This window comes from Haliaeetus albicilla, chromosome 3 (genome assembly GCF_947461875.1).
Source record: "Haliaeetus albicilla chromosome 3, bHalAlb1.1, whole genome shotgun sequence".
Lineage (NCBI taxonomy): Eukaryota > Metazoa > Chordata > Aves > Accipitriformes > Accipitridae > Haliaeetus > Haliaeetus albicilla.
In genome coordinates, this window is record NC_091485.1 from 45,496,279 (window position 1) to 45,522,810 (window position 26,532).

The window sequence follows — 26,532 nt, forward strand, 5'->3', positions numbered from 1 at the left end:
CTTGCTATGAAGAGATATGGGTCAGAATCAGAAAGGAGACCAACAAAGACAGTGTCACAGTGGATGTCTGCTATGGGCTGTCTGATCAAGAAGAAGGCGTGGATGAAGCCTCATTCAAACCACCAGAAGCCACCTCATTTTTGCAGGCCTTGATTCTCACAGGGGACTTTAAATGTCCTGATGTCTGCTCAGGCAGAAACAAACATGGAGGGGAGCAAGCAATCCAGAGTGAGTGCCCCGGTGATGTTTTTTTGCCAGAGGTGCCAGACAGCCCAACTAGGACAGGTCTTCTGCTGGACATGTTACTCACAGGCAGGAAAGAACTGTTTGGGAACATGGTAGCTGAAGGCAGCCTCAGCTGCAGTGACCACCAGTGACAGAGCTTAAATGCTGAAGAAAAGTGAGAAAGGCAAGAGGCAGAAGAAAAATCTGGGCTTCAGGTCAGCAGACTTTGGTTTATTCGGGTAAGACAAGAAGCTGTCCTGATGTGAGAAGGTGCCCAGAAGAGGCCATTGATCTATAAGGACAAACTCTTCAATGCTCTAGAAGGGTCCTCCCCAATGTGCAAAAGTCAAGCAAGCCTGGCAGAAGGCTGGCTCAGCTGAACAAGGAAATTCGGTCTGAACTCTACCATGAAAACATAATAAATGGTCATAGATTGAGATGAATATAGAAACACTCCTCAGGCATGCAAGAATGAGATTGGGAAAGGCAAAGCTCATCTCAATTTACAGTTAGCAAAAGATGCAAAGAGCAATAAGGGGTTTACCACTACAGCAGCAACAAAAGACTAAGAAAATCTCTGCCTGCTACCAAAAATGACAGGCACAAAGGACTTGGTTCATCCTGGGCCATCAATTGCATTTGCTCGGAAAGTCATAGAACTGTTGAAAAAGAAAGTTGAACATACAAACACTGATAAAATACTATCACAAACTTGCACACAAACATGTGGTTATTTCTGGTAATTTAAAAAGAAAAATCAACTATTTAGTACTTTTTAATACTTAATGTTTTAGACACAGTGATCTTGCAGATTAACAAAGATGCTCCTCCTCTCTCAAGGAAAAAGAGGGAAAAGAGATGGACTAAAATATTCTATGTTATGAATTCAAAAACATGGTATTTTGCCTACGTATTTAAAAATAAGTGTTAAAGCAACCTAGAGACAAATTAAATAGACAAGATATCTTTGAATAATACATAACCATAAGGTGTTAAAGACAGTTTAGAAAGCTTATAAATGCTATTTCCACTAGAATTCATTGCTTCCTTATCTTTTAGCTCTAACTACTCCATTCCCCAGTACAACTGTTCTAGTTCCACCACAGTTGCTCTAGTTCAGGACACACAGTGACATCTGCCACCAAAATCTACATAAAATCTTCTTCTACAATGTGGAGTATTTGACCACATTAGCACTGATCATCTATTACAAACAGTATTATCACATATAATGTGCAAACTCCCTAATACATCCCCTCATGGATATGTATTTAGCATAGATAGTTCCTGCCTAAGGAGGCTTACAATTTACATGGGATTAAAGTTCCACATTCACAAAACTCCCAAGTATTTCAATAAACAGTGCTTATTTTGACAATTCAGATGATAATGACTTCCCCTTTCCGCAGTGACAAAACACCCAGTAATTTCCTTTGGTCATCGTAAGTTGGAATAATCTAGATAGCAATAACGCAAACTTGCAAAGGAATCTGCATTCAAGACAATGATGTCTGAGCTATGCAGATCTGTTTGTGATCATACTTTCATTCTGCATAATATGTTAACTTCCATAGTTTAAACCACAAAATTCATACAAACTATCCAAGCTCAGTGCAGAAGACAGTCAAGTCCCATTAGCTAAGCATTTCAGCATGTCATTCACATATGTTAATTGCTTACCATAAGTTTATTACTTACTTTCCATCTACTTCTGGTCTTTTGCACACACAGTGAAACTTGCCACCAAAATCTATATAAAGATCATCTTCTACAACATGGAATATTCGACCAATAGCAATTTTATCTTTGGCAGGTCCCATCTGAATTAAAGGAGAGCGTCTCAACATGGATGCAAAGGATTCAGATTTCTCTGAAGGAACCTACAGATAAATTAAAAAAAAAAAAAAAAAAGATTCACATGCTATCTGAAGGAGGAATTAAATTAAACTTGGTAACATTCAAAAAGGCTTTATTCACTAAATTACAAATAAAGATTTCTGTGTGTCCGGCACATTTTAGTAAGACTTCTAAGGAGGCATTTGGTACATTTCTCAACCCCAAACATTTTACACATTAAAGGTAAAGCTTTTTCATTAATTCAGTCACACAAAAACATAACACTTTGCATCTCCTGAAAACATCTGCCAGTTCTACTGGTTAGGTAAGTTGATTTAAAAATGCATCCCCAATATTAGGAGATACTCCTGAAAAGAACATCACTCATCTCTTTGTTATCTCCTCGGTGAAAACCAAAACAGAATTAGTACCTTGCGGCTATTTATGCAACTATTTAATAATGAATAATACTTAAATCTTTATTTTAAAGAACAAAACCATTTTGCCAAAGCAGCAAAAGTAGAAAACATGCACAGGACTGATCTAACATTAAAAATATTTGAACCACCACTTCTCTCACCTTCCACTCTACAATATCAAAGTAAATATTTTAATTCAGTAACTAAATAAACAAAATGCCAGTTTCTTCTCCTAGAGCTTTGGGAAAATGGGAGAACATAAATCCTCCTGCTCTTCTTCATGGAGACATCTCTGTTCTGTGATCCGAGAAAGCTATCACAGACTTCCTATTATATGCTAGATGAAAATACCCAGCTACATTCTCACATACGCCTTCCCTGATACACTAAATTTGACCACTTTTTAAGGTTACCGTCTTTGAAATACAATTAGTAACAAAAGCCTTCTTGCCAGTAACAAACGAAAAGGGAGATGCATTTTTGAGCAATATGTACCTGAAATCTGAAAGTGAATCTAAGGAAATAATTTTATAGATAGATAAACAGATTCAAAAGAAGAGAGCCTATTAATTTTCCCCCACATTTAGCAGTAATTAACTGATATAATAACTCCTTCATGCAAGATTTCAGACTATTTTCAAGCCAGCAGAAGAACTAAACAGAACAAAATAATCAAGTAATTAAAGGTTTAGAGATGTGTTGGCTTCAACGACACACTTCCCCATTGACTACTTCAAGTGGATGCTGAAAATCCACCTATATATGAACAGAGAATAATGCCATCATTTTCCACTTGTACATTTGGAAACTTTTATTTGTAGGGAAGTCAAAACAAGAGACAGTTTTGAATTCCAGCTCTGCTAGAAGGCACAAACAGCGTGGGTTGTTCTGACATGACATAGCCTCAGGAATCACAAGCTAGAGATCTGACAACTGGTAAATTTGCTGCTTCAGAAACATGTTAAATGTAGCATCCCAAGGACAAGGGCTGAACAAAGTGCAACACACACACACGTGCATGCACACACACCACAAAAAGAAAGCAGCTGATGATGGTAAACCACAAACAGAGAAGTAGGATTTTATACAGGAAAGCTAGTATCAGATAAGGTTCCACACATAGGATTGTTTGAATTTCACAATGCAGTCTAAATTCAAATACATGAAAATTAATTGTACAGGATGCATTTGTAAGTGCTCCAAGAATAAATGCAAAATAATGAAAGCTATAAGAGGAAGCATTTAAATTAGATTTATCATACGAATTGAGGGGGCAGCAGCAATCTTGATGCAACTTTAAATCAATGTATAAGCCATAAGCTAAAAGTAAACAGTTCAAAATCAACATCTCCTCAAAATGACTCCATCTGGGCAGGAGATTATAAATCAGTCCTCACACTGAAACACCAAAACCTGTTTTAAGGGAAGCCAAGGTATAACAAAAGTCCAAAATTCAGTGGTCTTCCACTGACTTTCTCACTATTTGCAGAATCACCCGATTGCCTTGGAATTCAGCAGCTTGCCCCTGTAAAGTAACAAACAATTTTCCATCATCCTGTATGCTCATAAGCAGTGTTTTCAAAGATGATACATCTCATCTTGTCACTCAACACCAAGTTACAGCAGTCAAATACAACAAAACTCCATGGTCAACTATTCTATCCAGAGTTGATCGTTCAATTCCCTACTTCCCTAACCAGTATTACCCCATTTCTCCATCCTTTGCTCCTGACCTAACTCAATCTGTCCAAGGAAGATGATGCCAATGAAAACAATCATCCAGAAAGCGATTGCAGGAATGCTCACAGCAGAGGATTTCCAGTGGACATTCAGTCTCTCAGATGAAGCAGCCGAGTGCTACATACGAGAACAACTTTCCCAAGTAAGAGCTAACATTATCAAGGGGGGTGCCTGCAGTGACTTAAGAAATACCCATAATGCAAATACCGAAGGGCAACATATATGATACTGAAGAGACAAACACAAGCACAGTATCATCAGCTGGCAGAGGTGCTAGCTTTTCAAAAACTGGTGGTTTGGAATAGATCACCCTTCCAAATACTTCACCTGCTCCATCTGTGAGATCAAACATCTGACAAAAAAACTTTCTGGAGTCCTCCAAAAACTGTTAACTCTTCTTAATTTAGGACACAGGTCTGTGTTTAAACCAACCAAGCTGGCACTGCCATGCCTCATCCTGCCCTCTCCACTCCCTCCCGGACAAAACTCCAGTCCTCTTATGCCACCACTGAAACTTGTCCTAACCTGGAGTAAGCCTGTTTCAGGAATGTAACAAACAAATGCTATTTATTTTCTTGCAAGGGCAGTTTTCTGTTGGCCTAGTTTCCAAACCAGATCACCAAAGGACCAAGTAAGTATCAGGATGAACAAATGAGAGTGTGAGAGCGCCCACAGGCAAGGGCAAAGATAAGAACATGGCAGCAACATAAAGACTCAGGATGATATGGACTAGTATGATTTCATCACAGAGTATTTTCATTTATCCTTCATAGCAAGGCAAACTAATAAGAAAATTGGTCTAGGAGAAAAAAAAAAAAACCAAACAAAAAAACTCCAAAACACACAAAGACAGACAGATGTTATCATCTGTAGGTGTCATGGTTTAGGCCCAGCCAGCAACAAAGCACCACGCAGCCGCTCACTCACTCCTCCCCCTCTGTGGGATGGAGAGAGAAAATGTAACGAAAGGATCATGAGTCGAGACAAGGACAGGGAAGGATCAATCACCAATTATGGTCCTGGACAAAACAGACTTGACTTGAGGAAATTAGTTTAATTTATTTCCAATCAAATCAGAGCAGGGTAATGAGAAATAAAACCAAATATTAGAACACATTCCCCCCACCCCTCCCTTCTTCCTGGGCTTAACTCCCAATTTTCTCTACCTCCTCCCCCCAGCAGCACAGAGGAACAGGGAATGGGGGTTACAGTCAGTTCATCACACGTTGTCTCTGCTGCTCCTTCCTCCTCAGGGGCAGGACTCCTCACACTCTTCCCCTGCTCCAGCGTGGGGTCCCTCCCACGGGAGACAGTCCTCCACATACTTCTCCAACGTGGGTCCTTCCCACAGGCTGCAGTTCTTCACAAACTGCTCCAGCGTGGGTCCCTTCCATGGGGTGCAATCATTCAGGAGCACACTGCTCCGGCATGGGTCCCCTGCGGGGTCACAAGTCCTGCCAGAAAACCTGCTCCAGCGTGAGCTCCTCTCTCCAGAGATCCGCAGGTCCTGCCAGGAGCCTGTTCCAGCGTGGGCTTCCCACGGGGTCACAGCCTCCTTCGGGCACCCACTGGCTCCAGTGTGGGGTCGTCCCCGGGCCGCAGGTGGATATCTGCTCTGCCGTGGACCTCCATGGGCTGCAGGGGGACAGCCTGCCTCACCATGGTCTTCCCCATGGGCTGCAGGGGAATCTCTGCTCCGGCGCCTGGAGCACATCCTCCCCCTCCTTCTTCACTGACCTTGGTGTCCGCAGGGTTGTTTCTCTTACACGTTCTCACTCCTCTCTCTGGCTGCTGTTATGCAGCAGGTTTTTTTCCTTCTTAAATCTGTTATCCCAGAGGCACTACCACCATCGTTGATGGGCTCAGCCTTGGCCAGCGGTGGATCCGTCTTGCAGCCAGCCTGCTTTAGCTCTGTTGGACATAGGGGAAGCTTCTAGCAGCTTCTCACAGAAGCCACCCCTGTAGCCCCCTGCTATCAAAACCTTGCCACGCAAACCCAATATTGTAGGCTAATGCATATATACTCCACAGCTAAGTTCAGGTCCCAGGTAAGAGCAGCTTTGTTTTCGTATTTCAGCAGGATGTGAGGAAGTCCACCTATGGTTTGGATTAATTTAATGAATGCTAGTGGAATCAGACACTCCAACCGCCTTTTCCTTATACGTAGATCATCTGGGAAAAGCCTGAGCTAGTAGAGAGAATCAAGAGATCTGAATTTGGTTTGAAGGAGATTTTCCGATTATCTAGAAAGATGGCATTAGTAACAGCCATTGAACATGCTGAGCAACGCTGAGCCTTTTTTAAGCGATAATACAATTCACAGTAAATTCCTTCATCTCTTGGCAACTACACTCGCAAAATGGCATTCACCTCATTCTTGTTGCCTTCGTACAATGGCACACACAGTAGGCGCTCTACCCTAAAAAAACTTGTTGCTTGTGAAAATTTTATCTCCACATCATGAAGATGGGTACACTAACATCCTATGAATTCCCTGTTTTTATCACCAAAAAATGGTCCATGCTAGTTAATAACATCCCTCTCCTTCAACTCCCTGGCAGGAAAAAAGACAGATACAAAATTCACCCATGTGCAAACTTGCCTGTGAAATAATCTTTGTACACAACACAAAAGTGTTATCTTTACACAATGACAGGTGTGCTCATTCCTTACTACAACAGAGATTAAACTCACTAAAATACAAATGCTAAAGTACAAAGAAATCCTTGGCCATTCTTCACTGTGGACAGTTTTCCAAGAAGCCACTGGGAATCTGTTTGAATACTATCACAGGTCTACAAGTCTGCAGCACTCTCCATTCTGCTTCTCAAGAGTATAAATATCTAATTTATGTATAGGAGAATCCTCAAGAGACTCCATTGGCTACTGCCATCAAGGATTCTTTTGTGGACAGTCTAGAAAGCAAGTGAGCTAAAATACAGTATTTTCTCCAGTATTCTGTGTAACCTAAAGGAGAGTTCATTAAACAGTAATTTATCTCAAGCATTTAAAGAGATTTAATGATATTTTGAGTACTTTCCTCCACGATTTCTAAGTCTCCTTAACTGGATTCCCCACAGTAGCACTATAGAAAAACAGTAAGACAGTAAGATAACAACAAGGCAACATACTTTATTAAACACTCTATTTTTCTGATTCTCAAGGAGTGCTGGCCACGCAGCTGTGATAGATAATAACACATCAAGTTGCAAAAATTGGAGAATATGACAAAATTCAGAAGCACAAAGGGCACGTTCTTTTCAAGTACCTGAAATATAAAGGCTTTTTCCCTCCTCCTTCTTAAATGCCTAACCTGTTTGATTTTCCTATTAATTTCTAGGTTTTAAAAGTTTTTCCACAAATATTTGGATGCTTTTCTCTTTCTGTGCGCATAGTTCAGTAAAAAACAGTAGCTCTTTCAATAACAGAATACTCTGCAAGATGTGCTATTTGCAAGAGAGTAGGAAAAGGGATAGATTTAAACCCCAGTAAGATCCAAACGAAAGAAGTAACTCCAATGGAGGAACGTAACATACTATTTCTGGAGCAAAGCCTATGACTATACAAGCAGGGTGGTCCTATCCCACCCACTGAGCAATGTGTCTTTAAAACCCTAGCTACATGTTTTATGCTTGCTTGCAAAGGCAAGTAGCGTGCATGTTGGAATGCGAGAGACACGGATGAAACATGGAGGAGTGAGACAGGAGATTGGTAATCTGACTGCTACAATTAAAGGGTGAATGATATATTAACATCAAGCAGCATGCAAAAAACGCAACCCTCCATAGCTCGCGAATTTGTTTTCCTCAGCACTGTTATCCAGAGCTAGAAAGATTTTCCTGTCCAAAGTTAAGTTACACAAAACAACAAAATGGGAAAATGCCACAATAGCTAAAGGCCCAACAGCGTGGAGATACTCAAAACTTGACTGGAAAAGGCCCTGAGCAACCTGAACCAAGTTTGTCCTGCTTGGAACAAGGCATCTGAACAGATGACCTCCTGAGATCACTTCCAACACGTATTATTTTATTTAGGAAAGAGAAAAGACTGGGAGCCTGTTATAAAGAATATTAAAACAAAGCCAAATACATTAAGCTACTCTCTGACCAAGTATATATTGATAAGGCACTTATTTCAACAAGCAACCTAAAAAAAATTAGCTATCTACTAGCCCACCAGACCTTAATTTTCCATACCTTTTAACTACTAAAAGCATGCACTGTTGCTTAGATATAAACCTAAATCCCAGGAATTTTTTAACAGTTGTAGGCATTACTAGGGTAACAGGTCAGTGATTCGCACGGTTCAATCACCAAATTCCTCTCTAGTATACTTTTACTATTTTTTACTTGAATGCAACAAGCTCTATTTAAGTTAAAACTCCATTGTGCAAAAGAGCATCACCTTAAAGGCAACAGGACCAACTCAGGCAATATACTGCAAAACATGACATCCAACAGTTAATGGCCTTCATCCAGAAGCAGTGTAACAAGCATTGCCAACTCGAGAGTTTGCCTGAACTTATCAAAAAGCAAGCATCAAGCTTTGTTTTCACCACCAGGGTTTCCCTGCACACTGAAGTTCTTCCAAGAAATGAGGGTGAAGACTCAGGAGGAGCACCAAGAGGACTGATATAGGACTACAGAGACTGAAATTTCAACATACAAGCAATTACAGCTCAAAGTAATTTCTCTGGGTGCCACCTGCTTTTTATACATTAAACTATTTGGTCTAATGCTGATGACTCTTTATTGAGAAGTTCAATATATCTTATACTGGTCTTAGAATATAATCACTCAAATTTGAGGCCTCGTGCCTTTAACTCATCAGAGATGTACAGCTCTCAGTCCTCCCTTGACCAAGTAAGTTCAAGTACCTTCTGTACCTCCAACTTTGAACATATTCACAACTTCGTGCCTACCCGTAATCAGTGATTTTAGAGGTTTCTTGAAGCAAAAGCTCTGCTTCCTGTATTAGTAGGAAAGAAAAGTTTAGAAAAAAAAATTTCAAAATGTAAGAGCTGACACTAATGTTTATTACTCATTTACTCTAAAATAATGTCAACCTCTAGTCAGTGTCTAATCTAGATTTCTTATAAACCAACCCAGTCTTGCATCTTCCAGCTCATTCCACTGTACAGCTATCGTCTACCAAGACAGCATTCCCACTAAACCTGCAAAGCCCTCCAAACCTCCTGCAGTCACAGACTTTTTGTCTCCTCCTCTAAAACAGGTCTGCACTGGGCAAAAGACCCCACACTGCCCGCCTCGGGTCTCTACCACTCGCACCTCTACCCAAAGGACAGGCTGACACAGAATTGTTGTTTTTCTTCCATCAAATTTTTTAAATACCGTCCCACAGTTTACATACACCCTGAGATGCAGAAAACACCATCAGTAATCACCTCAATATACAGCACTAACTACAGTATTATGCATCCTCCTTCTTTGCAGAAGGCTTGTGCCTACCATTATTTTTTCAGACAACACAAGCTACAGCTCTGCAGGCCCAGGGTTCACCTACTTGTTTAGTATCAACAGATATGTAAACAATAAATAGAAACAAAATCTGATAAATACTTGTACTTGTCCTATACAGTACAGACTTGCTTACATTTTGTAGTACTGGGAGAAATCAGAAGTCTAAGATGAAATATGATTGTAGAACATCATTTGAACTTTCATGTGAACAGTAATGCAAAGACAGGAACTGTTTCTTCAGCATGACACATACCTACATACCTTCTCTTCTCCATCTCCATTCTACCATTTGAAAAAGAGACATTTGCAAAAAATATCGAATTACTTGTTATCCTCTTATTTGCGAACAGCATTCATCTAAAGTAGTACTAAAGAGGACAATTTGCAAATTGCTAGCTAATATACATTATTCACACATGGAGAATACATACCATAGACACCAGCTTGTTGCTCCAGTGACTAAAAGATGTACAGGGCTATTTTAGCCTTTTTTGAAGCCTGATGTTTAATTCTGCAATATGTACCAAGGCAAATATTAAAATGCTTTTATTTAAAAAACCCAAATGTTTATGGATAAAGCAGACATGTGAAACTATGGACATAGAAAATTGGGAGATTATTCTTATACAGCTCTGCATAATGCGAACTAGAACACAAATTTTAGCTAGTATAGGAGTAATTAAATACAACTGTCATAAAATTCACCTACTAAGGCTCATAAGTAACAGCACATCATCATCCCACTAACAGCACACAGTTATAATCAAAGACAGCATGAAATCAGAGTTTGTTCTTTTAAAGTCCACTGCCTGTTTTGCATTTTTTTCGCCACCATAACTTAGCTCTTTTTCCTCTCCGATTAGTGGCCTGAGGTTTTCTCCTATTAAAAAAAAAACAACTAATAATAATTTAAAAATCACACAACTGAAGTTCATACCATTTCCCAACAGATTCAACTTACAACCCAAATTGGGCAGCCACAAAGACAAGGAAGATCTCTTTGGTTTCCTTTAAACAAGAGACTCTTCCATTTAATTCCATACGAACAGATAAAAGTGAAGAACTAATATAAACTTCTTGCTAACAAAGAGTTTTGAAGATTAACTACTGTGTAAAGCTCAAACAAAAGCAAGATTTGTGTTATTTACTAAAACTACTGAAGGAAAACAGTCCCAAGAGAAAGCATAAAAGGAGAATCTGTGATTCAAAGCAGAAATAAAAGCAGTGATTTAAGGAAAAATCTAAGATTAATGACTGCAAAGTCACAAAGGAGAGCTCTGAAAGTAGTCAAGGAGAAAACTGGAAGCTTCTCTGCTAGTAAGCAAGAAGATATTTATAAAAAGCTTTATATGAATCACTTCCTATGCAAAGATTGTTCCAAGGCCCAATTTCTGTAAAGACGGCACTTGCACACCAGCTGACACTATGATGACCTGAATTCTTTAAGGGTATCATTTTAGTTATAAGGATTCTAATATATTCTAATATTAATTACTTATTATCTACAGCCCAGTAGAAGAAATATCAGTATAACTAAAAATTCCAGCAGGTACCATATTCATTAATTTCTGCCCATACCTGAGTAATGATTTGAATTTCACCCTCAATGGTACCAAATTCCAAATTATATAGTTTTGGAATAAACATAAATAGTGTCTATACCCATCTTTTTAAAGGTAAGTTTTGAAGAAAGCAGGAGTGCAAAGAAGAAAACAGAATACCATTCAATATGGTACTACAAAACTGGTATTCAGGAAGAGCACAGGGAGCACTGAAAGCTTTTCCTCGAAAACTTTAAAATTTGGAGGGAAAAAACCTCGGATTTTATGAGCAAAGGAAAACACTCTATTTTTTATTTGCAAAAAGCAAAGGAAACCACTCTTTCTGCCTAGAAGACAATGAGGGAAATTGACTGCTATATTTTCATTCTTACATTTATTAAATCTTTATTAGCTTTCAAAAACCTTGCATACTTAGGGTTTTAATTGTCCAGAGTTATTTCCCATCACAACCTTAAAACTACAAGCACCCCCAAAGAACCGCCAGAAAGCAAAGCAAACTTTTGCTATTTCAACCAAAAGAGGAACATCCATACATTCTCCTCAGCACAGTGAAGAGATGTGGTTTTATTTTAGAAAGCGAAACAAACAAAACTCTTCAGCCAAAAAGGCTGGAAGTAAAAAGCTGAAATTAGGCATTTAAGCGTCCCTTGGTGAGAAGCAGTGACTAAGTGTTTTGGCAAAGCATCATTTACATTTCACTGTAGATATCAGGATCTTTGGCGACTAATGTACTGTGCAAGTCTAATAGTATTTTGTAAAGACCTCTTCATTAAAACCCTGACTCATTTTTTTAAATACTGCAGGATTAGGCCTTAATGAGCAGAAGTACAGAAGCTAAGGTATCTCCACGCTCACTGCCAACTTGAAGGTAAAATCTGTCAGTGACTTTGCTGCATACAATGTGCTAAAAGTCTCAGTGTCCCAGCGTGACTTGGGAGCACACCTGAACTGAAGTGTCTGGGGAAGAGCACCCTCTCCCCTGTGGAGCATCTGATAGAGCATGATCTACTCTGTAAGTCTGCTATGCAGCTTGGACAAAACAATCTGACAATACTTTAAACCTTAGTTGTAAACCAGAGAACTTAAGCTGCTCTTGCCAATCCACGTGAAACCAGCTGAGCTATAAGCCCTGGAAAATGAAGAATATCTTACTTTATTTTTCAATTCAGTTCTAAGTAAACTACAATAATACTGAAAAAAAGGCCTCTACGAAATCCCATTTAGATAGTTACATTAAGTGGATATCCAAGCTGCCCTCATAAGGCAGAAAACACCATAAGTAATACTGGAATAAAAACTCTGATGTTGCTTTCTGGCATGCATGTTATTACGATTGACACTTTTTTCATAGAAAGGTTTTTCATAGGTTTGGGTTGGAACGGATGTTTAAAGGTCATCTAGTCCAGCCCCCCTGCCATGGGCAGGGACATCTTTTACTAGATCAGGTTGCTCAAAGCCCCATTCAGCCTGACCTCGAACACTTCCAATGATGGGGCACCCACAACTTCTCTGGGCAACCTGTTCCAGTGTCTCACCACCCTCATCATTCTTCCTTTTGTTCAACCTAAATCTACCCTCTTTCAGTTTAAAACTATTACCCCTTCTCCCATCACTACAGACCCTGGTAAGAAAGATGGAGAGAGACTTTTTACAAGCCCTCTAAGTATTGAAAGGCTGCTCTAAGGTCTCCCCAGAGCCTTCTCTTCTCCAGGCTGAACAACCCCAACTTTTTCAGCCTGTCTTCATAGGAGAGGTGTTCCATCCCTCTGATGACTTTTGTGGCCTTCCTCTGGACCTGCTCTGTCTTTCTTGTACTTGGGACCCCAGAACTGGATGGAGTACTCCAGGTGGGGTCTCATGAGAGCAGAGGGTATTTTTTTATTTTAAGTCCACAAATTTATCTGAAAGACAAGCTTGCTGGGTAAGTGCAAGAGTCTCTGTCAGAAATTCAGTGCCTTATGTCAGCTGAAGTCAGTCTAGATGGCCACAGTGATCCTTTCCAGCCTAAAAATTAACTGTTTAATCTTCAGTTACATAAGTACTTGTTATACTTTCAACAACACAGATACCATTTTTCCAATGCCCTATGCAACCAATAAAATCTTCTGGCACATAACTCCTAAAGAAGGTCTGTAAAAGCTGCATTGCTTCATTGACTTCCACCTAGGAAGAACTGGAACTAATTAAGAAAGAGGCTACTACGCAAAAATATCTACAAAGCTATTTTGAAATGCATGTAATGCAGAAATATCTGATTTTCACTAAAGAATATCTTCATTTTGTCCAAGTTACAGTTCCTATTTACTAACCTCTCCCATCCCAAAAAGAAAAAAAATAAATGAAAAGGACTAAACTTCAGTTTTACTAAGACTAGGGACTATTCATATTTCATAGCATTATCCAAAGGGAAACAAATGTGGTTATAGGAAGTTCTAAGGGTAATAGCTGTCAGACTTGGCAAAGAGCATTGGAAGATTTTGCTTGGCTACAGACACAATTTTTAAGCCAACTTCATGTATTGAAATTACACTTTTAAAAAAAGTGTTTTAAATTATATTTTAATTGGAGATTAGGAAAGGATTACACTTGTATTTTAAAAACAATGAAAGATCCTTCATACACTATTTGATACCATTTTATGTTCATCAACATCCTTCCATCAAGGTCCGTATTTCTGTACTCATTGCAATGCTGACTGATGAATATAGTATATTCCAAACCTTATTTCATTTTTGCATACGGAATAACTTCTAATTAGAAGTATCTCAGCTGTGCAGAGAACACGCAATATACTTGCATGTACATATATTGTCCTCATAATAATGAGCAATGTAATATTGTGAACTAAGCACATTTTTAAAAGAAATGCAAATAACAATTAAACAAATACATGTAGCACTTAACCATTAAAATACCATGGTGAAAACAATCTTTGACTCTCATAATTACATTTTTCAAGTAGGATCATGCAGATCTCAAAAAAAAAAAAAAGATCACAGGAATAGGATTTGTACGCTGTGCATAATATTCCAACAGGTTTTCCTGAATTGCACTTTAATATCAAAACTTCTTTGTTGTCTAGAAATATGTTTAAGCTGTTAAGGCTATCTGCAGCTTTTTTCTATATGAAGATAGATATTTCTTAGACTTATCATCGAGATACAGTACGTGAACTGTTCTTCAGAGCATAATTATTCAGAATACTCTGTAAAATGACCTAAGTCATCAATGTCTTATTACATGCTGCTAAATCAAATGTAGCAATACTGTTCATAAAACAAATGTAAATTTTTTCAGTTAACAGACTAACCTTGTATGCCCTACAACAAATACTGTGCTATCATAGTAAATCCAAAGACAGGTGATTTTTTTAGTCAGTTATGGCTATACCTGCCCGTTATCAGAAGAGTCAAAGGTATACTCTATTTTGTTTGACTCTGAATTTTTTGGTATTATATACAGCGACACACATGACTAAAATTTAAAACTACACTTCTTTTTCCTGTGACTTTACGCAAGTGTGCCTAGGAGGAATAGCATAAAACAGTAGAGTACATCTGGGGAGAGGAAGGACATCACAGCTGTATCAAGAAAATTAAGCATCTACAGCTGCTTCTAGACCCTTTTTTTGAAACTTCTTAATCAATCAGTTGCCCATTTAAAATACCAGAAAGCAGCAAAGTCATATTGCTAACACGCTATAATGCTACCCAAACCACCAAGGCTTACCCAACAAATCTTATAAATGTACAATCTGCTGCACTGGTTGACTCAATACCAACTTCTTTGTATTTGTAGTAAGGGGAAGGTTTTCCAGTTATCTTCACACTTTGATTGGATACACAGTGCAGAAACTGCAAAACAAGACTTCCATAAAGAATTTCAAATGCAGCCTTGAAAATATGCTGTTGATTAGCCAGAACAATCATTTACTAAACAACACTGAGCTAAGAATTTATTTCATAACATAAAATAGTACATAATTTGGTCACAATAAAGCTGCTTATTTTTCTTGAATTTAAATAACTTCTATATATAATCTAAAACATGAAGTATTTATCTATATCTTTCAAGTATTATTTTATAGCAAAAAATTAGAACATTGCAATGGTATCAATACAAGATTAACAAAACATGAAGCTTTCAGAGAGGTGGAAAGAAAGAACAGATGAAAACAAAGAGGTGAAGACAACAGTACAGACAAAAGTTCATTGATGTTCTGCTTTAAGGAATAAAAGGAGAGCCAAGTCTTATTGCAATTTCTTCATAAGTAACAGGAAAGGAAACAAATTCAGATCACATAGTTATCTAAGTATTTTTACTCCTTTATGTAATACATGGAAAGAGATGAAAAAAAAACCAGGAACCAAGAGGTGATTCCAACAATGCCCTGAACCCATATGTCCATGGCTTTTCACATTCCTCCCAGCTACCTCCAATTCATACATACTGGTCCCCCGTGCCTGCATCAGTTCCTAAATGAGCTGGGATCAGCTGTCTCAACAGTAAGATTCCCATCCATCTAGCCACCCCAAGGAGCACACAAACACCAGGTCACCTGCTGGTGTGAGCATACCAAAACTCACAACTTGCAGAACACGCAAAGCACCTAACTCTCCAGTGCAATTCTGAACAGAAATGACCTAGTCTATCAATCAGGGAAAATGGGTGAACCTGCTACATGGATTATGTCAAAAAGAAAATCTTACCAGATGAGTACACACGGTCCTAAGAACAGTCTATGGTGTTTTGAGCCCAGCATCTGCCTGCATAGCTAGATTCCTTAGATAGAACTCTGCATCATTTCTCTGAGCAATTTTATGTCTGTGTCCTTGCATTTTAGGTTGCTGTATGAGGTTGCCATGCTGAAATGGGACACTGGCAATCCCACATAACAGCACTGTCTTATCTTCAGCCTGACAGTTTCTCTATTTACCACTGCCCTGACTGTCCAGGCTTTTTTTTTCCAGGCTCCTGGAGGACAGGATGCTGTTTCAACAGTCATAGTAGAAGAGTAAGTGGGATCTCCCACAGCAACAGTGGATGTAAATATCCTGCTGATAACAACAACTACTAGGAAGGATTTCAATTCCTATTTAACCTTTACATCATGGTTCCATGCACCTTGTTCCAGATATCTCATATGTAGCCGATGAAGAGTAGGCAGCTGGCATTCACCTGCTTTTCTCCATGATCCTGGTAGTCCCAAGACAGTTTGAATTTTAGGATTCCACTCTGACAGCCTGTCATCCAAGGAGTATCACACATGCCTACCACTCACGGACCTCCAGCAATGTCAAAGCGATCACTCGCAAACACAGAGCTATCTGATGGAGCAAGTTCCAGAAGACAGCTGCAACCTGCTGCTCCTCCAGCGCTGGGGTCTTCTGCATGCCAACCAAGGACAGAGCTGTGCAAGGTGCTCAGGGCCTTCCCACACGAATTCATGTTCCTGAGTCACCGCTGCCTATCACAACTGTGTACAATTTTACTGTACTATAATTACATTCTCCAAAGGGGCAGCACGCATCATTCCTCTGCCATCCAACAACAACATTAGAAGTCCTGTCTACTTAATTTCAGACAGTGTTGTTCCAACACCATGTAAGTTTTACAAAATCCTCTGTCATGCAAGCAAGCACTTCTGTCATACTCAAAGCAGGTCATCCGACAGACCCAGCTGTGTCCACAGCGGGAACAAACCCAAGTCAGAAGGGCCAAGTTTTGGTGCCTCAGCCAAAGCATTCACAGGCTAGAACTGCTCCTTCAGAGGTCAAAAGAAGGACAAATGGGTTCATTCCCACTATAATGCAAACCAGCATTTCAAGCAGATCCAGCTGAGAGGATGCCGAGAAGCCTGCGATACAGTCCTTATTTAGCACGAACCTGAAAGCACCAGGATGTGTTCACAGCATAGCAGGAGCAGACATAACCCAAGTTTCTCAAATGCAGCCATACAAGCTGGCTAAGTAAGCCAAGAGAAACTTCCAAGTAAAGAAAACTCATTCCAGCTCCTGCAAATCCCACAACTGGCAAGTCCCGCTCTCAGTTAGTCAGCAGTTTCCAGTACCTGAATGCTGGCCAGAAGGTAATCTACCTAAAAGAGTAACCTCTGTGCTTGGCATGCAGGTTTTATAAAATGCTGTTACATTTGTAATCAAACCAAAAATGTTTTTAAGTTATTTATTAGCACTGGAAAAACACTCCATCCACACAAAGACAATAGGTGTCCTAAGAAATACTACACTATGAAAATTACAAGTCAAAACTGCACTAAATATAAATAAGTATTTTTGTTCTCAAATAACTGTGTCTTCAGTAAAATCATCTTCTAAATGTTAACTTAGGTGGGAAGACAGATTGAGAAAAATATTTCCCATCAATAATTACATTAAAAATAACTTTGATTTTTTTTTTAATGCTTGATTTCAAGACATCTAGTGTTACACATTATTTTAAACTGAGGTTGCCAAGATGCTGCATAAGCAAGACAGATATACATCCATTATACAGAATATCCATGCAGCTTTCAGAACAGAAGCGTAATACATTCCTTTAAAATTCTCACTTTTGTGTTTTAGTTTTTAATCTCTCCCCCAAAACATAAAGAGATAAGGCAACTCTTTATATCACCTACTAAAATAGTTTTTATTTTCTTCTCTTTATGAATAGTGATATTTTATTTTTTAAAATAGTGACAAGAAATTGAAATACATGGACACCCTCCTCAAATTTCTGAATCCCTTCAGGACAGAACCTGTGGCTAAGTAAATTTAAAAATATATATGTTTGTGGAAGAATAATTTCTAATCTCTCTATTTCAAAAATTAGTTATTACGATGTACTGATACTAACCCAGTCCCTTCCATCTGAACTTTAGAGAAAGTCAGTTACGTTTCTTCTTAAGAAATGCTTTCCCTTAAAACACGGTATTCAAGGAACTAAATAGGAAATTCCTCAAACGTGCGGCTTTTCCTGCGACATCTAGAAACAAGCAATGCCCTCTGCTGTGCCGGGCGCGGAGGTTCACCTAAACCCCAGTGAGCGAGTGCAGCAGCATCCCTGCCTGCCCGGCGGGACCCCCGCCTGGCCGAGCCACAGGCTGGAAATCTCCACTTGTGAACAAAAACCGCCTTTCTGCTCACGTCACTGGCCTCTGACACCCACCTGGTGGTCTGTAACCTGGTACTATAAAGTAAAAAGGTACCAACAGAGAACTTCTATCACACTGTGACCAGTAGCAAAGCTAACATAGTGATAACCCATTTCTATCTAAAAATACATTGGACAAGCTTCACCACTCATTTTTTAATTATTTTTGGACTACTTACAGTTCACAGTGCAGGGAAATAACTTATTCTTAACTAATTACTTCATTCTTGCATTTTCTTCAAACGTTGGTAACCCAGCTATGAACGTAGCTCAACAACCACTTCTCTACCCTATCAACAAAAATCATCGTGTCCTTCCTAAAAGGCAAGGTTTCCTATTTTGCTAGGGAGACAGCTTCAATCTGCAAATAAAGGTAACACCTAAAGCATTTCCTGTCCTTCTAAAAGATTTCTTTAAGCAATTCCACAGAGAAGAAAAGAACTTTGAACTTGTCTTTTTTTTGTTGTTTAGAATGCAAAACCTATACATAAAAATGCAGAAGGAAAAAGCAGTAAGGAGTAAGCTGCCTGCTGTAGACAAAATTAAGTATCATGTGGATGTATCAGAATATTTTGCTTAACAAGTTGCTAACCTTTTAACAATTTTAATCAACATTTAAGTGCCTGCTCTTTAAGTTTCACTATTTGCAAAACAGTAACAACAGAACTGTAAACTGAAGGTGAAAAAAACCCAATACAAAACCCTAAAAAATTACCAACACAGCAGAGACCACCACCAGGCAACTATGAAGCAAGGTCAGCAGTCCACATTTGCTGCTGTGCCCAAAACACTTAAAAAGCTACCTAGGAAAAAGTATCAATATGCTTTCTGAAACACCTTAGATGAACATGTCAACACACCCATTTATCAAGTTTCCTGATAGTTGCCTAAAATAAGCCACTGCCTACCAAATATCATGGCATTCATCCAGTTTCAAAAATGAGGGAAAAACAGCTGACGTAGGAAACCAGTACAGAAACATCACCAAACTTATCCCTGCCCCAAAAAGAAACAGAAACACCAAGGACCCAAATAACATCTCTGTGCTCTTACAGGGTGCAAGTACACCAAAAGCCAAGTAGCGCTTTGTACCTGTCTATTTGCCAGCAGCGATAAGGAACGCAAGCTTTCCTCTGGCTGCGGTTCAGGTAAGGGATGAGCAAGACCACATTCCTCCTACTTGAAAGAGCAGATCCTGCAGATGCATGGCACCTAATAATGCTTTGAGTTTTTCCAGCAACATCCAGCACACCTTCCCGTAAGTACTACCCAGCTTTATGCCATGTTAGCATCAGGGTTGCTCCCAGCTGTGGAAAGTTTATTTACCAAATAACACACTTCCTAGCAATCAAAAATCAGTTAAAACCGGTGAAAAGGTGATTTCAAGAAAATTACACAGAACCAACAGATTGCACTGCAAGTCAGACCCCTTTCATTCTCCTCTTGTTTCAGTACGCCATCTTTCACTGCTAACTCATTCTCACCAAAACCCACTCCCTCTTCTGCACACTCTTAAAAGAGCAAACAGTGAATAATCATCAATCACACAGGCTCACCGAGCGCTTTGCTAACTTGGCTAAGAACAGCATGAAAGTAGACTCAGGACAACCTTACTTCATCTCACTGGTATGCTTTTAACATCACCGTGACACTGCAAAGCAAGCTACCGGTCTTCCTCTTGTTCAAGTGAGAAAGTAATTCAGCAGAATGGAGTGAAATCCAGAGTTGCAGTCCAGCTCTTCATTTTATATTCCTAGTTTGATTTCTGTATTGCATTATTTATATTCATGTACATAATTCCACTTGGAAGCGATGCTGTAAATACTATGTAACATTTGAGTTAGTTAATCTTTAAAGGCTTGATGACAATTTATTTTTAGATAGAAACAGAAAAGAATAGTTTCCTAGCTTCTTACTTCAACAGAAAGAAGGGGAAAAAAAAAAAAGAAAAAAAAAAATCAACCCCTCAAATCCCTGAAGTAGCATTCAGTATATTCTACAGCTCAATCAAGTGAATCCCCTCCTCAACTCTTCTGTGGACATCCCCCTTGGACACCACCTGAGACAGCATCCTGGGTTAGGCAGACCATTGACCTTTCTACAGCCAGCCTTGCTAGTGTGGATATTCAGTGCAAAACAGAATGTTACAGATTATGCAGTATTTGGGAAATCAGGTCCTGGATTCAGTGACAGAGGCATTTCTAGTTCTACAATCCCAGTACTAAACCAGTCCTGCAATATTAATTCACAGCATTAATCTCCATATCCTATGGGGTACACTCCAATTAGTCCCAGCCCCTGATGTGGTCAAAGAGAACTGGAAAAGTTAGAAGAGTGACAAAGGATGAAGAGCAGCACAGAATCACTTCCACCTGAGGAAAAAACAGAGGTCAGGGCTTTTCAGCCTGGAAGAGATATTCTGCGATACATTAGTAGTACACACATACACTGCTTTTTTTTCCTGTTTCCCTCGACGTCTGTTAACTGCCACTGTCACAACTGACACTGTGGGAAAATCAGCATGACAAAAATCAATGCAACAGCCAGGAAGTGATGGTTATTCACAAAATCTCTACATTCATTTTACCCACTCACACTCATTCTTTCCCAAGTTTCATTTACTCACATTCTCATACCCACAGACTCACAACAAGAAGCATATAACCGAAGTGGTCTGGGGCACGACCGCTTACGTACAACACAGAGGATGACAGATGCCAGCTATCAAGGCCCCACTGCACCTCTGAGAGCCTTCCTGTTTGGCAATGATGAACTAGGTTTTGGACCTATCTTTTAGACTCTTCAGGAGCCGAGAGTTGTTTACAGGGTGGTCCTTTGCTCCAGACTCTCACTCACTGCAGCCTCAATAAATAGCAGACTGCTGCTCGTTATCTATCTCTTCACATTTGTTTTCATGGTGGAATAACAGGAAAACCAAGGCCACATAAGATATGATACAAGCCTGTTGCCCTGCTCCTGTTGTTCAGGAGCAGGGTCTGCTCTTGAGAAATCATCTGTGCTCTAGCCTCATCACAGCGTGGGCCTTGACAAGCACATCATGATCCTCAATTTTACTCCTGAGAACGGCTTCCCAGAGAACTGTGGTTTTCCACATTAACATACACTACTCTTTCAACCCCTGCCCCGCTGCTTCTTTTGACGCCTTCACACACATGCATTTCCACAGGTGTCTCATTCACAGCAGCCTTCATACTTCCACTATGAATCTCCAGAGCACTGCCCTAATAGGCTTTTGATCTGACCTGCTAAAATTGTTTTAATTAAAAGATCTTCCACATCCCCCCTGCCCCGCCTGTAAAATCCAGAACACAGTTTTGCCACAGAGCCGTACCGTGCATTCTACCCACCCAAAACCACTCTCACGCTTTCCGCGTTAGATTTTTGTAGGAGTATGTTACAAAAAAAAAAAAGAAGAAGAAGAAAAAGCAAGCGTAAGAGCCGTGCGCATTTCTGTAGGACTTCTACTGCGGCGGGTGAAGGGGCGAGACGAGAGAGGAACGGGCGAGACCAGCCGGGCAGGCTGACGGCAGAAGGCAGCGCCGGCATTTCAGGAAGGAAAGGCGAAGCCGCGGGGGAGGCGGGCCGCCGGCGCCGGCCGGCAGAGGAAGGCGGCAGCAGGCCCGCCAGGAGGCACTGCAGGGGCGGCACGGCCACGGCCCACCCCGGACACTGCCCCGGCTCCCCCCACCCCCGCCGCGCCCTCACCTGCCGGGGGCCGGGGGCCGCGGCACCGCTGCCCGGCCGCTCCTCCGTCTGCTGCGGGAGGACCCCGGCATCCGGCGGCCCCGCCGCCGGGGCACCGCCGCACCGCCTCGCCGCCGGCAGCCGCGGCCGAACGCCGGCCCGGGCGGCGGCTAGGCCCCAGCTCGGCGCCGCCATGACTGTCCGCCTGCAGGGCGGAGCGCGAACTCTGACCGCGCGGCGGGCGCAAGCGCGCCGAGCGCCGGCTGAGGCGGGGCCGCCGCCATCTTGGCGCCCGCTCCGCGGGCGGGAGGCCGGGCGCGGCCCGGGCGCTCTTGCCGGAGGAGCAGACCCGGCTGACCGCGGCGCCCGCTCCCCTCCGCCGGTCTCCCGCCGAGGCGGCTTGCGGGGGCAGGGGGACGGTGCAGGGAAAGCCGTCCAGGGCGGGCTCGTAGCCGCCGTGGGCCCGGGGAAGGGGCGAGCAGCCCGTCCGCGGGGCCGGCGGCTGAGGGGACGGAGCGAGCCCGGCGGCCTGCGGAGCCCGCCTGGCCGGCCGAGAGTAGAGACGGCGGCGGTCCCGCCGCGGGGAACAGGAGGTAGATGGCGGCTGCGACGTTAACACGCCCAGCCCTGGAAGTAAAACTTAAAATTGCAGCAGCCACCCCAAGGCTACCTGCGCTCAAGGGGAGGGCGCAGGCAGAGCAAGAGGCAGCTGCGAAGCCGAGTGTGATGTGTTACAGACCCAACGGTGCAGCCACTGGGCCTTTGAAAAGAAAAAACCCATCTTCCTTCACAACCCAGAAAGCCCAACTCTGGACTAGATGACCCTTCTGTTTATCAGTTAGATAAATAAAAAAAGAACCCATACAACAAGGATCATGTTCCCGTAGCACCTGCCCTACATGGTATTGACCCCGTAGGCAAAGAGCTCCACTCCCACTGTGTCATTCCATTCTCCCCACCTTCGTTGAGGTGTGGCTGTCAGAGGCTGAGGGTACATCTCAACCCATTTTCTGAACTTCCCAATAGAATCAGGACAGTTTAATTGCTAGAAGTTAATTGCTAGAATTACTAGAAGTCAACCTAGGCCTAGTCTTCTCTGGGAAGGCCAAGCTCATCCACACAGATTCACCCTAGTTCAGTAGTATAGATAACACTACCCTGAAACCACACTTACAGGACTGTTTCAATCAGAAATAAAAAATTCTTATTTATATAATCTTCCATATTCACAGGACAATACATAACTCACATACAGGTTTTTATTAAGCTTCTCACATGTAATTAAGCATATATACTACATCTGACATGCTAACAAGGTTGTCAGGAGCCAACATTTTTTTCCTCCAGACATTGGTGGCAGCTGGAAGTTTCATGGATTTCACACAAATGTTTCAAAACTTGTTTCCAGTTCTAAGCACAGTGATAAAACACTTGCCAAAAGTTCTAACCATACTGACACCATGCGCCAGAAACATACAAAATACAAGAAATTTGAAGAGTACATCAGATAAAGCAACATGTAGGAGAACAGATCTTATAAGACAGCTATGCTGCAGTATGATGCTGCACCTCTCAAAACACATTTCTGGAGTCCTGGAGTCTTAAACAGGAATAGGGGTGCCAGTGGAACAGGCCTTTAACATGTTAAAAAAAACGAAACAAACAAAAAAAAACCAGACGGTGTAGCAGATGTTTTCAATGGTCAGCCTACAACGGAAACAACATTAGCATTTGAGAGCGATTCTCTTGCTGCCTAAAAAAGAACCACTTCCGTGCTCAGGCTTATTCTTAGAATCCATGCTTTGTTAGTGTATATGTGACGCCACCATGTGTGAATTAAGATGAACCTATTCACAACTGATCGAAACTTCAGAAGAGTGCATCTTACCACGTTAACATCATGTACAAAAACCAAGTCTGAAAATGTTATTGTGACTGAACCAAACCAGCACTATTAGGCATTTTGCTTCCATTTGTGATGCTCAGAAGTTTGCTAGGTGGATAATCCAGACAAATCAGTGAGTTTTAGAGGTTATATATTACCCTATCCGCAACTGTTGTATGAGGAACATGCTTGTAAGACAGTACATTCCTACCCACATGTAATCCTGCTATGAATAACTTGTTTAAAGCCTGCTGAAGCAGAAGTCCTTTCTTTAGCTGGGAGTGATCCTCCTAGTCCAGTGTCCCGGGCAGGCAACCCTTAACTAAAATAATCACAATGGAGTGAAGTAACAAGCTTCAGTTTGGCGGCAGCAGCAGTAGATTCATAATGATTAAGTTGAGCAGTAGCTACAGATTCAAAAGAAATTATGTATCCACAGTATATGTACAGTATAATTAACTTCTCAAAAGAGGTTTTTTTTTTCATTGCTATATTTTAAAGGTTGCCTTCAAATTACAGATAAGTCCTTTAAATGCTTGAAAGGCATAAAAATTCCCCTTCCCACACAAAACCCCAAACAATGTATTTTAGTTTCAAAAATATTTTGAACCCACAAACAAGCTTGGTATCAGTTAATCTGGTAAAATAGCTACGTGCTAAATAAAAGCACATATGGTTGAAAGAGCGCAAAGAACATTACAAGTGTGCTTAGTTTTTGCTTGCAGCATCTGGCAGTGGGTAGCAGGACAGAGGCAGGAATCTCAGTGGGTCTCCTCCTGTGTCTGTTCTGCAATAGTTTCTGTGGCACTGGCATTGGCAGCAGAGTTGAGAACTTCTCCAAAGTCTCCCCCAGCAGGTTTGCTTCCTCCAACTTTAGACTAGAACATAGAGAGCACCTCAGCATAAAATTGCAGTTACTTGGCATGCCAAACACGCTTAACTGTATAAAATCAGTACCTCTGCATGACTAAGTTTAATAACCCTTTTCAGCAGAGAAGCTTTTCCAGGACTGAGCTACCTCCACAATAGTCCAAAGACAAGTCTTGAAGTATCATGCAGAAAACAATCACCAGCAGCAGATTAACATAGCAGTCTCCCTCTGACTTTGAGATTCACAAAGCATGAAGCAGCCCTGATTCCAGAGAGTCTGAAGGTTGACACACCCTCACTTAAAAATGAATACAGGTATGCAGCCTTTCAAGCCATTTAGGCTTTGAAACATTGAGAGTTAAAACTCGCTTCTGTATTGCTCGAGAAAGGACCTTGAACAGTTTTCAGTCTCAACAACAATTCCCAAAATCTTTAGCGGAGCATAGCAACTATTTTACTTTCTCCAGGTAATGTGTTTGCCTTTTCACTTCCCTCTACAGTGTACATATATCCTGTGGGATGGCCAGAGTGTTAATGCCAATTAGTTTGCAAGGGGATGCCTAGCTCCCCAAGCTATTGCTTGCATGCTTCTCATCCAACCCAGTGTGCCCACAAGAACAGTCCAGTCTGGTTCCAGTTACATGTATTAGTTATTTCTGAAGTGATTTTTTACCTGGAGAAGCTATTAATGGTTGTTCCTGGCACTTGAGGCTTTTGTGAGTAAATTTTAAATTAAGGTACTAAGGCCTTACGTATTTTATGCCAGAATTAAGAGAAAGATCCCAAGCTACTTTCCTGTGTAGGATACTAGTCCTTAGGAAGGCATGGAAATAAAAGCCTAGACCATTTTGGATACATAATACTAGGTATGTTATGCTAGCTGTTTGTGCAGTTTAGCTAGCTGTTTGTCTTCCTAGTTAAGGGCATCCTCCTGTAAGAGGTGCAGAAGCCCATTTTGTTATTCTTGGATCATTAGGCAGAGAAGCCATTTCCACAGTATTTAAAAAGATGTCATATAAGCATCTTCAACAGTTTACCAGTAACTAAAAAACAGGCTACCCAGAGTCCACTTCAGTCTTTTCTCCACATCCACAGCTCCACAATCACAGAGGCCTTTTAGTAATGCTTACCTTTAAGTTTTCAACTTTTTCCTCAAAGGATTTGAAAGTAGGAGAATTTCTAGGAAAATAAAAAAAAGGAACCACACAATTAAAAACATATCTGATTAGTCTACATCAGAAAACAAGCAGACAGTTGCTTTTTCCAATGTCAGCATGAGTTTTGTTTGTTTGGGGCTCTCTCCTTGTTTTAAGGGTAGCCTAAAAATAGTTTAGATCTGGATCTCCTCAAGTACTACAAAACTAAAATTCAAACACACTCAAGTTGCAGCTCATTTGTATCTTTGGCATTGCCAACTAAGCATTACCAGGCTCAGTGATAGGATCTTTCATCACAACATGGACAGTGGAAGTAGCAAGTATTTTAGGTTTAGCTTATTATTCCCAGTGATTTCAAACAGGTTTCTGTCTTAAAGGATTTGTTCAGAAAAGCTTAGTCATCACTTCTGGTTAGCCTAGTATATTCTTGCTGAAGAAAGCTTGTCATCAGAGATTTTTCACTTGTTATAGGAAAACTAGTTCAGTTTAATAGGCTATGGG

The 26,532-nt window shown here is 40.9% G+C and overlaps 1 protein-coding gene across 5 annotated transcripts in view; it reads right to left on the bottom strand.

Moving 5' to 3' along the window:
- Positions 1–26,532, bottom strand: part of TPD52 (tumor protein D52) — a 132,018-nt gene that overhangs the window by 65,007 nt on the left and 40,479 nt on the right. For 4 of the 5 annotated variants that reach the window (XM_069779562.1, XM_009915555.2, XM_009915558.2 and 1 more), the window contains 2 exons: positions 26,005–26,053; positions 23,367–24,882 (listed from right to left, as the gene is read on the bottom strand). In XM_069779562.1, coding sequence (XP_069635663.1) covers positions 24,766–24,882; positions 26,005–26,053 — 166 coding nt within the window. In that variant the 3' untranslated portion in view covers positions 23,367–24,765. Of the gene's footprint in view, positions 1–1,923; positions 2,106–22,140; positions 24,883–26,004; positions 26,054–26,532 lie in introns of those variants that run through there. The other variant, XM_069779563.1, reaches the window with a different exon arrangement.